The following is a 14,134-nucleotide window of genomic DNA, read 5'->3' as shown; positions in this document are numbered from 1 at the left end:
TGCAAATTTTATCATTGTACAAAATTGCCACATAAATATAAATAGTACACATGTTTATCATTTACTAATACCCAACAGCTTTCTTATATTTGAAAATTTTCCGGACTCCACCAAAAAAGTTATTTCAGAAACTATCATTAAAATTTTGACACAGTTCACTATTTGTTACGAGGGAGGAGTGCAGAGAAAGGGACAGTCAGGTGTGCGAGAAACGATGGACACGGCACAGCACAGGCTAATGAATCAATAACTTGGTGGGCACTTGTGCACGTGCTTCTCTAACACCTGGCTGTCCCTTTCTCTGCACTCCTCCCTCGTAATAAATAGTGAACTGTGTCAAAATTTTAATGATAGTTTCTTAAAGAACTTTTTTGGTGGAGTCCGGAAAATTTTCAAATATAAGAAAGCTGTTGGGTATTAGTAAATGATAAACATGTGTACTATTTATATTTATGTTGAAATTTTGTATAATGATAAAATTTGCAATTCATCGGTCCGTTTCTGACTCAAATGGACTGTAAGAAACTATACTCTTTCCCTCAGGCGTCACTTAAGCAAAGAGTTACATCCCTTGAACACAGGAGCCTATGATTACGGGTTCGAATCCCGTCGCTTCGATTATGTTTTGGTTTGTCAGCACCATGACTGAGTTCCTGGGCTCCATCAAAGTGGTAAACATCTGAGAATTGCATCACTACCATTCTCCAAAATGAAGCTGAAAGGCCATGATAAACACCATGCACTCACTCACTTTAGTTACGTCTAACAGAAGCTGGGGCAATGGGGTAGCCTAGTGGTTAGGGCGTTCGCTAGTCACATTGAAGACCATGATTCGATTCCATATAACTTCATGTCTATCTATAATTTTAAGAAGTTGTTATCCTGCAATAACCCTATTACCCAATTTCAAATTGCTCTGTTTATACACCATGCTTTAATATTACGCAAAACCTCCTATTGTTAACGATATTGTATTTTGTTCTGCTTCAGATTGAAATATATGTAACTCGACTCTAAACAGGCTATGGCCTTTCGTACAATAAAATATTGAATTGAATTGAAATTATTCTCGACATTTGCACCGTGTGTGAAGCCAGTGCCTGGTGTCCCCCGCCGTGATATTGTTGGAATAATTCTAAAAGCGGCGTGAAATTAAACTCGCTCACTCACTTTAACAGAAACCTGTTGGCCCCGATGTGGCAAGATAGCTTACTTGAGAACACCCATAATCAGACTTGCATATGCATCTATACAAAATCGGGCTAACATACACGAATTAAGGTGTCGCAACGTACTGATTTAATTTGAAGAGGATTATGTCAAATTTTCAGTGACAAATGACGTTACACGACCTAGATTCCACAGCGCGTATCACTCTGGTAATCCCAGTGCATCTAGCACTAACATACTACTGCTACAAGATAACATCCCGGCGGATATTTTTAGTTCCCAAATTACAAAGCTAACCAAATAAATGAGAGATTTCTGACAGTGTTCTTATCGTCGCCAGGGTATATGTGGGGCAGGGTTACATTGAGCTCTCGTGCGAGCTGAAATTTCGACATGGGACTGATTACTACAACAGCATCTTTAGCTACATCGCAGCAACCCGTTCATCATTAAACAAATTTAATCACAGGAACACAATAAAACGTCACCGCGGGCCTTATTGGCAGCGTCGGTGGGATAACTTTCTACTACAAATATGTGTGAATCAGTCGGAACTCCCTTTAACGAGCTTTACTCTTCACGGCGACAATTTGTCACCCGACAATTAGATTTTGCTCGGAAGCTTGGGCGTTGCGAATAACAGGATACCGACACTGAAGTAGACGGCTTTAGATAGCGTCAACATAAAGTAGACAGCGAGTAGACGGACGAAATGAGGTGTCAATTGACGTTGCGGTTCTGCCCTGTTATACAATCATTTATCGACGCTTCAAAGCTGTTCGACATCGGACAAAGAAATTTCCTGGGCTGAATTGTAATAATGGCGGCCTTCGTAAAGACATTCGGCACACGTCGGACAGTTAAGAGGTCAGACAAGGAGGTTCCGATACCAAGGAACGACGAGGGGTTTCTGTCCTGTTTCAGTGCTACCATCAATGGATGATATCTACAAATCCTCGATCATCGACAACTATTCTTTGGAAACGTTGGAAAAAATTATTTATTTCCGCAGCAAAACAGATATTGCTCTTGAAGTATTCCTGATCGAAATGTAAAGGCATAAAACTGGTTTCGATGACTCATTTGTCATAACCATCTCGACTCGCAGAAACATGTCAATATTGACACATTTCTATCAATCGATTCCCAACAAACAGACCAAGTGTGCTCGCGATCGCGATATTTGAACGACACATATTGAAACAATGGACAATGCATTCATAAGCTGTACATACGTTTGAAAGCATGTGGGGTTTTACTGGCAGTGCACTAAATATAAGACATCCCGACAAATGACAACGCCATTGGCACTATATCAGGCTTAAGATTGCTAAGTCAATACAACAGAGGTGCGTGAATAGAGAACAATCAATCTTTATTGATGAGCGAAGTTTTTGCGGACTATTGTTATATTTATTTTCCGAGATATTGACACTGGCTTGCCGTGAGTGGTCTTAAGCTTTTCAATACGCTGCAGAGAAAAGTCAATAATTTAAGAGTTGACTCGCTAGCGGGTAAATAGCAACTGTTTATCATCGCATGATCGGAACATTACATACTGCTCTTCTCTATTTATTAACGTAACAAAGAGATGCAAGTCAAGCCGGTGAGGTTAAAGAGGTGTATTTGTATGTAATTGTATGCGCAGTTGATACAATTCATGTGTGATGGTATATTGCACAGCTCATGCAAGACCGATTAACGTTACATTTAAAGCAATAAAAAGGGCAAATTTAAATTTTCTGAATTTGTCTTTCACTGAAAAATTCATTAAGGCTATAAATATAAAAGCATCATTGTTAAAATTATGCATTTTCGTTACTTAATCTTTTTGAGTTTCATGTATTTTTTCCTGAAAGATCTCCACTACATCATTTTATAAATCGGTTATTTTAAACATTTACCATCGTTCTACAGTTTGCAGATTTTTGTGCTGCTTCCTGCAAAACTATGACAGGCATTGTCGTTCGTCGTTGTCGCTATGTTCAGGGTGGGCATTTTCCACTCTGCTGTACGTTCATTTTCCGTTCTTATAGAAGTGGTGATCCATATTTTTGTACTCACCTCCTCCTCTTCAGTAATGTTGTTGTCGGAGTCTCGATCGTCAATCCTCGACAGCAGTCGATCCTGAAACAATAAAATTAAAATATCTTTAGGCTTTTAAGCACTGTGAGCTTGAAACAAATCATCCAACCCGTGAAGATCCGGGTTGGAATTGGTCTTCAACAACCAATGCTTGTCCATAGAGGCGACTAACGGGATCGGGTGGTCAGGTTCGCTGACTTGGTTGACACATGTCATCCCATTTACGTAAATCGATGCTCATGCTTTTGATCACTGGATTGTTTGCTTCAGACTGGATTATTTACAGATCGCCACCATATAGTTGGGATATTGATGAGTGCGGCGTTAAACAACAAACCAGCAGACCAACCAATCTTTAAGCACTGTGAGCTTGAAACAAAACATTCAAACTGAGAATAGACCAGGGATCGGGTGGGAGGTCAGGCTGGGTGGCTGCAAGTACTCCATGTCATCGGGCCGATGCTCACTGATTTGAAACTTATATTACATACAGGTAGGGTCATACAGCTAGCATATTGCTGAGTGCACTTTTAAATAACATTTATATCACATAGTGTTACAATGAGTGAGTGAGTGAGAGTGAGTTGGATTTTACGCCGCTTTTAGCAATATTCCAGCAATATTACGACGGGGGACATCAGAAATGGGATTTTTTACAATGCAAATGTGTTACTCGAGCGTAACTTATAAAACTTGACCCTTAACTCCCAACATACACGCAGGAATAACATTAAAGCACATTGAATGCATCAAGTGTTCTATTATGGGACCTTTGTGGGCCTGTAGTAGGTATCGATAATTTTCTATTCGACCGACGATAATTAGATTTTGCAAACCGCCATAGAGCCCAATACACGAATACCATGGAGAACACACCGCTCCACACAAAACCACATTACGGTAATATAAGATCACATCTAACAATGTTCAGTCAGCAGCGGTCATTTGAAACGTATCCCCTTTTCTGACCAGCGCAGAAGTCGGTGATTAACTGGTCATGTAGGGTCAATAAGCAACGTGATCATCAGCGTACGGCTGTTTTTATAGCAAATAATAACAGGACGATAATTCTGATATCAAAAGCGTATTGAATGACCCTTTGATCAGGAAACGAATAATTGGCTCCATAGACTCTAGTACGTATGGTTAGTTTAAGATAGGAACGATGTTTCTGCTAATAAGTCATTAAAATAATAGAAAGTCCCATTTTTCTCATTACCTTTGTTAGTTCATCTTGCCATATACTTTGCTTATATCCACGTATTTAATAAGATAGATTCCTACCTAATAATCAATTGGGTACGAAGAGCTAATTTTAATTGCTCGATAAACAAGTACGGACTGATTTTGAGTACTGTTTTCTCTACAACAAATCATCAGCTCTCGTTAAAAATAGGTACGCACATAATGAAAAATGTAGATAATGACCTACTTTGTTTTGTTAATGTGTTTCCTGACCTATCTCTAGGGCACGCAGTACAATGGTATCTGGAAGAACAAAGTCTGTTCATAAGGTTACTGGGAGCAGTAAGTCCTTGTCTAGGTCTCTGTCTTCCTGGACAAAATGACAGGCTGGTGCCGAGAGTACGATGCTGCTACTCTCGTTATCGAATGATGGAACCTAATTACGGTTGTCAGGTATTTCTGCTCACGCCAAATCAAAAGGTTTGCCATAATTTCAGAAAATAAATTTAGAGGTATCTGTATATTTATTTTCTCTCGTAACAAGACATGCCACGCATGCACAGATGTAACCGGACATGGTTTGGATTTGTACAAGCCTGATTTTAAACAAATCAATTAATTAAAAACATTCTCAGCAGGTTTATGCCCAGGATTTACGTTTATGACATAATGCTCGTCGTCACCTGCGTTGCAGCAGAAAACTATAACACGAACGAATTACGTCACGTTTAGTTATTGTACAGTACAACGTTCTTTTATTGAGGACCGCCTCCGTGGTGTAGTGGTTAGAGCGTCCGCCCGGAGAGCGGAAGGTCGCGGGTTCGATCCCCGACCGCGTCATACCAAAAGACGTTAAAATATGGTACTTGTTGGTCCCTGCCTGGCGCTCGGCATTAATGGGTACAACAAGGACTGGACGGCTCGGAGTCAGTATAATGTGTCTGAGTGGGGTATTCGTGCTTCACTACGGCATGGTATCTCAGTGGGCTAGCACTATAGAACCAGCTTAAGTCTGGGCTAGTACAAGCAGCCGCACGCATGCACGTCGTCATATGAGCGAAATATTCTCAAGCACGACGTTAAACCCAATTTCACCTCACCTCACCTCTTTGAGGAGCGGTGGTTAATGCATTCGCTAGTCACGCCGACCAGGGTTCGATTCCCTACATGGGTACAGTGTGTGAATCCCATTTCTATTGTCCCCCGCCGTGATGTTGCTGGAATATTGCTAATATCACTCACTAACTCCATAATCGTTTCAGTTTCATGTAAACGTATTGTAAGAAACTGATCTTGTCCGCCGATTGTTAGCTAAAAGCAATTGTCTAGGCGACCGGTTCGCTTGCAGAACACTGTATATTTAGAAAACAAAACAACACTATGACAACATTGTTTAGAAACAAAATCCTTAAAACTGTTGATCCGCTGTAAGATGTAAGATACTGTCGACAACTGTATCAAGTCATTAATACCTAGTAGCCTAGAGGTTAAAACGTTTGATCGTTACGTAAAAAATGCGGGCTCCCTACCGTGATATTGCTGGAATATTGATAAAAGCGGCGTAAACCAATACTCACTCACTTCTTTTCATCATCACTGTGCTGTCTATTAACATGCTCCGCTAACAACAACATCAATACAATATAGAGGCTTTTGCAGCCTCCCCAATCAATACCGCCGTTAACATGAGTGTTTAAGACCAGGCGCATTAAATAAGCACACTGGTAATACTGTTAAAAGCAGGGGAGGTATAAAAAATGTTATATCCTTGTCGCAGCCCAGTTAATGTAACGGTGCCATGGAGGAGCCAGTCTCGTGGTGCCTGGCATCTGCCCTCAGTTCCACAGGATTGGCTGTCAGTGTTTATTTCCGTAACTCTGCTCATAGCAATAGAAACGGGATACGATTTTTGACAGTTTTGGTCAAATGCCAAATAATTCAATTTCATGATCGTGCACCTAACATAGAGCTATTTTATTGTGTAATAATGGATAGGATTTCTGGGACACGTGGGCGATGACTCACATTCATGCAGTACATATACTCTCCCTGCAGTGCAAAACGTAATCCCAACACGAAACAACTTGGTATTTAAGGTAATGCCCAACTGATATGCTGGAAAATAGGTCTCCATAACAAAATTACGAAAGTACACTACCAATCAAAAGAAAGTATAGTTACGTATTTTTTAGATATTGGGTGTTCAGAAAACATACACGACATGTTTTTTCTATGGCATGCATTTGATACGGAAGTCATAGTTGGGGTTTGGGCTTCCTGGGCGAATGTTTTCCGCCTAGGAACTCTATAGCGACGCTCGTAAGTTTTTGCAAAAACATTTTTAAGAGTATACCGTGTTTTGCCTGACAGTGTCATTTGTGTTGTATTTGAAGTTGACGAATACGATGAGCGCTGACGGCTTATCCAGTGGACAGTTTTATAATGAGAGGGTGATTTTTTTTGTTTCGTGCTGTAGTCAGCCTGGTCACCCATTGTTATCAATCAATTCTCATTAAGCAACTGTTACAGCTAGATTTATGTTCTATATTAGGACCATACTAATCTGTATCGTCCATATGGTTCTATCAGCGTTCCCCTAATAGAGCTCTTGTGTGTGTGTGTGTTTCGTCTTCTGTGGTCTCCGTTCAGCCAACAGAACACTTCACCCTTTTCCAAAAATAGAATCGTCTTCTCCTTCAACGTGTCGTATCACTACAACAACACCCCCTAATTTTCGTTGAATAAACATTGGCCGAATTCCTATCCGTGATAACAGTCCTAAATAAATATTCTTTAAGAAGATAATTTACAGTTATTGTGTTGAAGGCAATGTTTGGTATGAAAGTGTGTTATTTTGAGATAATTACCGTTCACCTGCTTACGTAACCATTCCGTTGCTAAGTAACGAGCAATAACAATGTCCTTCAACTATTAACGACGTCTTTAAGGCGTGACGACAGCTTTTCACCGACTGTAAAACATGTTGGCACTGAAATAGTTTGAGAATGGTCTTCTAGTGTCTTGTAATACTCTAAAATATCAGAACAGCTAACATCATTTCATCATTGGAATGAGTGACTTGGGTTTAATGTTGGCACAATATTTCAGTTATATTACGGCGTGTCAACCTGAAATGGAAAAAAAGACGGAAGAGATGCCTGTCTTAGACGTTTCCAATACAAACAGACAAAGGATCGAAATTAAATCACGATAAAGGTTTTTACCGCGAGTAAAGTCTAGGCCAACCAATTCCAAGAAATCTGAATAAAAAGTGTTTAATGTTTTTTGTTGCCAAATATACGGTCATTTAATCAAAACTACTAGCTCAGTTTGAAGGGTGGACATCTTGCATAGTCCGTCAGACGGGTCATGTCATGCAAAACAACCAACCACTCCAGATATTGCTCACGTATCCAGTTCTCAGTAGCAAATCATGTTCAATCAATTCCTCAGTATCTTAAGGCAAAGTTTCTGAGACAGGTTTAAGAAAGAAACCAACTTCAGCGCCGATGGTTACTTCCACATTTCTACAGGGAGTTAAAGGTATGAAAAACTGGATTGGCACAGAACCGGATCGAAATCGGGGGCGGATGTAGACCGTGCCCCTCGAACTTGTATCGATCAAACCCACAGTGGCTCCTCCTTACTGATTCGCAGGGTTCTTTGCCCGTGTGACGTCATCGGCTGACTACAAATCAATAGATGACGTCACGGCTACAGAAGCATGTTGACATAACGAGCTCGACGCGGTCTATACATGGGGAGAGATCGCAGCAAACACTCTGCCTCAGACATGTGCCGTGCATATTAATCAAAAGATTTTCTCTTCTATTCACTCACGAAGAAAGATAGACATATATTTATGTCTTCATACTGCATGTCAATGTTAGATTTGAAGAGAAAGGTCTCGTTATTCCAATCAATGAGCATACAATATTTTACAAAGGTTGAAAGGCTGTCTGAGTTATGGGGGTCGATCTCGTCTGATCATCTTTACATTCGCCTCCGTACCTCGTTTAAAACATTTTTTATGTAGGAAGTAGGGGAGTAGACAAGTTGCTGAAGTGTTTTCTCGTTACAAAGCCCCGTGTTTGACTCCGAACATATTATGTGTGAATTCCCTGCGTGTTGACATTGCTGGGGTTTTGCTAAAAGAGTTGTAAAAGGATGTCCAATCGTTTACTCTTTTTTGTGATGTATTCTATCATGCATCATTCTCCACCATCTTGTCCATTATAATCACACACATCCATTAAGCCATCCCCATCAGCACCCACTGCTATTGATGGGGGCGGCGGGGTAGCCTAGTGGTTAAAGTGTTCGCTCGTCACGCCGAAGATCCGGGTTCGATTCCCCATATGGGTACAATGTGTGAAGCCCATTTCTGGTGTCCCCCGAAATGATATTGCTGGGATATTGCTAAAGCGGCGAAAACCATACTCACTCACTCACTCACTCACTACTATTGATGTTACACATATTCTTCTTATTCATAGGGGCGTTGGGTATCCCAGTGGTCAAAGCGCTTAAGACCCCGGGTTCGATTCACATGGATACATGTGTGAATAAAATTTCTCCCGCCGTGATATTGCAGGAATATTGCTAAAAGCGGCGTAAACTAAACTCACTCACACTCTTATTTATGTCCTATCCATTAGCATCCGCCATCAACATCACCATTGAGTACACTGTCAATGTAACCACGTTTCAATTTTGTCCATCACCAATCTATCAGAATCCATTGATGTGTACACTATCTATATAACTGAACATATCCAGTTTATCTTGCTTTCATGCATCAGCACCCAGGCAAGCAATCCAGAATTTTATAACCACACATACATTTCATCCATCTCACTTCCATCAGGACCAATCACCTCCATCATGGACACCATCAGAGATCAACCACAGCAATCTGATCAATCTCCCATCCACTAGGACTAATCTCCTCCATCGTGGACACCTCCAAGTGTACCAACCACATCAAGCCCACCCACCATCCACCCATCAGGACCAATCTCCTCCATCGTGGACACCATCAGAGAATCAACCACAGCAATCTGATCAATCTCCCATCCACTAGGACTAATCCTCACCATCGTGGACACCCCAAGTGTACCAACCACATCAAGCCCACCCACCATCCACCCATCAGGACTAATCTCCTCCATCGTGGATACCACCAGTGTTCCAACCACATCAATCCCAACCACCATCCGCCAGACAGGACTAATCTCCTCCATCGTAGACACCACCAGTGTACCAACCACATCAATCCCAACCACCATCCACCCATCAGGACCAATCTCCTCCATCGTGGATACCATCAGTAAACCAGCCTAATCAATCCCATCATCCACCGTGACCACCCCACCTCAGCCTAACCATCTCATCCATCTATCCATCCATTCACCAGCATCTTGCACCTCTCTCCATCATCAACATCTCGCTGCCACCCACACCTACAACCAGCCATCCATCATCCTCCCCTTCACGCTCAGCCATCGGGCGGCTCACCACATACCTCTACATTCCCCGATAATCAGACTATCGTTGCTCGCACTGATTAGCCCGATAGTATAATACATAATGTATATTGTGCCCACTTCTACGAATATACCAAAACCAATGATATACATACAGAGACATTCACAATGAAACTAATGCTTCGCTCGGTAGGTTTTCATGTCCTTGCGATTCAGCCTCTGTCATAACATGACATTATATCCCAGTTAATGTCATAATGATACCCCCACTAATGCACATTAATATCCTGACTGAATCAATATCTGGTCGGAAACTGGAAGGGAGTATCATCGCCATAAAATGATCATTACCGGCAATATTTCTGCTACAGTAATTAACTATTGGAAATCAATGCAACGAAAGCTAAAATGACAAGTTTGTGTAAATAGAGTTTTTTTCATGAGCTAAGACAGCCATTTATGCTGGGACTTATAATTAAATATTCTTGTATTAATACAGTCCCCTATGGTTTGTTGTTAAGTATGTGTAATAGGCTTTGATCAAGCTTGTCCCCCAAGTGGCGTGGAGATTCGCACTTTATTATGACGTTCAATGTCATGACTATAATTAAGAACAACCCGTTGGGTAGTGTGGGTATGACAAGTTATATCTTCCGTGAAAAAAATTGTTTGGACCAGATTATATCAAAAAGGAAAAGTTCATGGGAGGAATTGCCTTGCAGCGAATAAATGAATTCTTTTTTGTGCAATGAAGTTGCAAGGGTTTTCCAGAATATTAAATAGTTTTCTTGATTATTCACTGAACAATTGGACAAGAGCATTTTGGGGCTTCTGTATGGATGTGTGTGTGTGTGTGTGTGTGTGTGTGTGTGTGTGTGTGTGTGTGTGTGTGTGAGTGTGAGAGTGTGAGAGAGAGTGTGTGTGTGTGTGTGTGTGTGTGTGTGTGTGTGTGTGTGTGTGTGTGTGTGTGAGTTACTATGTCTGTGTCTGCAGGTGCATGTTGTATGTATGTATGTGTTTGTGTGGTCCTGTGCATAGAGCTCAGGTCACAAATAAGTTGAAGTTGAAGCAACGTTAGGGGCGGAGAGTCCTGGGATGGGTGACCGTGTTTGACAGCTAGACTCCTGAGAGTTCCTAGGACTTCAGTCCTGCCCCACAACGAAGCACGTGTGATACATGTAGTCTCACCTTAGGGAAGTGAGTTTGTTCAAAATTGCCTCTGTTCACCCAGCACAAAATGGGTACCCGGTGGGATAAGTCATGTGACTATATAACCTTCTAGCGCCTCATAGGCCGCTTGGCTTATCCAGGGTAATAATTCCCTTCCAGACTTTGTGATGCGCCGTTGAACAGCTTCGAGTTGGATACCAAGCGCCATAGAAATCCATTATTATATTAAATGTATATGTTTGTGCGTTTACGTGTGTGTATCGGTATTTACGTGTCTACACGTACACACACGTACATACTGTATTACATACATACATACATGTGCATACATATACACGTACATACATACATACATACATACACATACACGGAGACCGCCTCCGTGGTGTAGGTCGCGAAATCGATCCCCGGCTGCATCATACCAAAAGGCGTTAAAATATATTACTTGTTGGTCCCTGCCTGGCGCTCGGCATTAATGGGTACAATAAGGACTGGTCGGCTCGGAGTCAGTATAATGTGTCTGAGTGGGGTATTCATGCTTCACTGCGGCATGGTATCTCAGTGGGCTAGCACTATAAAACCAGCTTAAGTCTGGGCTAGTACAAGCAGCCGCACATACACATACACACGCATGCACGTCGTCATATGAGCGAAATATTCTCAAGCACGACGTTAAACCCAATTTCACCTCACCTCACCTTACATACATACATATACACATATACATTTCTTTGAGAGGCAGTTTAGAAGTTGTAAAGATGAAGGAAGTACCTTGTTTGATAACGGTGTTAGAAGTTGACTACCCACTTGGTTTACATACATACATACATACATACATACATACATACATACATACATACATACATACATACATACATACATACATACATACATACATACATACATACATATACATACATACATACATACATCCATACATACATACATACATACATACATACATACATACATACATACATACATACATACATACATACATACATACATACATACATACATACATACATACATACATACATACATACATACATACATACATACATACATACATACATACATACAGTAAATTAATTGTGTAATGCTTACAACGAACACACACATACAAGGAACATTTCTTTGGTCTAGGCAACTTGCTGTTCGTTTTAGTCGAAATGCGTATAACGAACAACGGTTGTAACGAACTAAAATTAGTGGTCCCTTTCACTTCGCTATAATCGTAGTTGACTGTACAAGCATACACATTTTCAAATCATAAACGCGGGAGATCAGCAGCTCCCTGAACTTGGAGCAGGGAGGTCGAGATGATAAATCATACTTTCTTTCAGCCAACCTCCGAACTACGAGCAGCACTAAGCCGGGAAACATGTAGAACGTGGACGACATGCGCGCATCATCCAAATCGATCTGAGACAGCTGTTCACGCTGATATACCTGCTGTGAGGAAGGGCACCGAGCACCAAAACAACAACACACGGCCAGGCAGCAGACGCTGGCAATATTCGGCCTCGCAGTCGGCAGGCGGGAACACTCGCGTGAGACACGCGTCTACTCGCGACGTTCACCCGGCCTACGATGGACACAATCATGTCGTATCAATAAAATATCAAACGTCAGCGCCAGAAAATAATCAGCCTCGATAATCTGCCCAAACAGATTCCGTTTGGCGTTAAAGGCAAAACAGCAGCGATAACTATATGTATGGATAATTGAAAATTAGTCAGGACACCGGATGTCGTCTGCTTGACACCAATTTCTTCATAAGCGTTGAAGGGCGGTGGGGTTGCCTAGGTGGTTAAAGCGTTCACTCGTCACGCCGAACACCCGAGTTCGATTCCCCACATGGGTACAGTATGTGAAGCCCATTTCTGGTGTCACCGCCGTGATATTGATGGAATATTGCTAAAAGCGGCGTGTAACCATACTCACTTACGACTCTTTCTCACGGATTTCGAGCAACACGAAGTTCGAAACAAGTGGGGTGTCGATGTTAGGCCACAATTACAATTTCTAAACGTGTAGGGACTTTTGTCTAAGGTTTTGTGCGCAGTTATCTTAGCATCGCGAAGAAAACTTGTGACCTGCTGAGAGGTTTTACATTTGTATTGTAATACCTGCTTGGAGATTATGAATTTATGAATTAAATGATGTGACTTATTAATCTATTATGTTACTCTGACCTGTCATGATAGATCAACTCTAGTTTTGTGAAACTGGTATATTTATATATATATATATCTTCCTTTATTGGTATATTTATATATATATCTATTATTTCTGTTATTAAAGCCCCGTGAAGGTCCGGGTTAGAATATTGATCTTCAGTAACCCACAACGAAGCATGTGTGATACATGTGGTCTCACCTTAGGGAAGTGAGTTTGTTCAAAATTGCCTGTCCAAACAAATCATAAGATATATATAACCTTCTAGCGCCTCATAGGCCACTTGGCTTATCCTTTTATGGTATATTTATATATATCTCTTCCAGATTTATTGGTATATTGTATATATATTTATCTATTTATATATATCTATTATTTCTGTGATTAAAGACCCGTGAAGATCCGGGTTAGAATATTGATCTTCAGTAACCCATGCTTGTCGTAAGAGGCGGCTAACGAGATCGGCTGGTCAGGCTCGCTGACTTGGTTGACATTTGTCATCGGTTCCCAAATGCGCAGATCGATGCTCATGTTGTTGATCACTGGATTATCTGGTCCAGACTCGATTATTTACAAACCGCCGCCATATAGCTGGAATATTGCTGAGGGCGGCGTAAAACTGAACTCACTCACTCACTCTGTGATAACAGTCAGGTATTGAAGTGCCACTCTGTATTATTATTTACATCCAATTATACGTACATCCAATTATACGTGCATCCAATTATACGTACATCCAATTACAGGAATACATATTATAAAGGCTACAGGGTGTTAAGAACGAATTACTCAAGCCCCGGAAATAAAACAAACATGTCATATGCAAAGACACATTATTCTATGAATATTATTCCTAA

The 14,134-nt window shown here is 41.1% G+C and overlaps 1 protein-coding gene across 1 annotated transcript in view; it reads right to left on the bottom strand.

Moving 5' to 3' along the window:
• The window catches only part of LOC124292273, a 69,275-nt gene that overhangs the window by 14,232 nt on the left and 40,909 nt on the right, over nucleotides 1-14,134 (bottom strand). The window contains exon 2 of the mRNA XM_046729334.1: nucleotides 3,235-3,297. Within this exon, the coding sequence (XP_046585290.1) occupies nucleotides 3,235-3,297 (63 nt within the window). The remainder of the gene's footprint in view (nucleotides 1-3,234; nucleotides 3,298-14,134) is intronic.

This window comes from Haliotis rubra, unplaced genomic scaffold (assembly GCF_003918875.1).
Source record: "Haliotis rubra isolate DU_JTF1 unplaced genomic scaffold, ASM391887v1 Scf510, whole genome shotgun sequence".
Taxonomy (NCBI): Eukaryota; Metazoa; Mollusca; class Gastropoda; order Lepetellida; family Haliotidae; genus Haliotis; species Haliotis rubra.
This window is presented reverse-complemented; position numbering and strand designations above follow the sequence as displayed.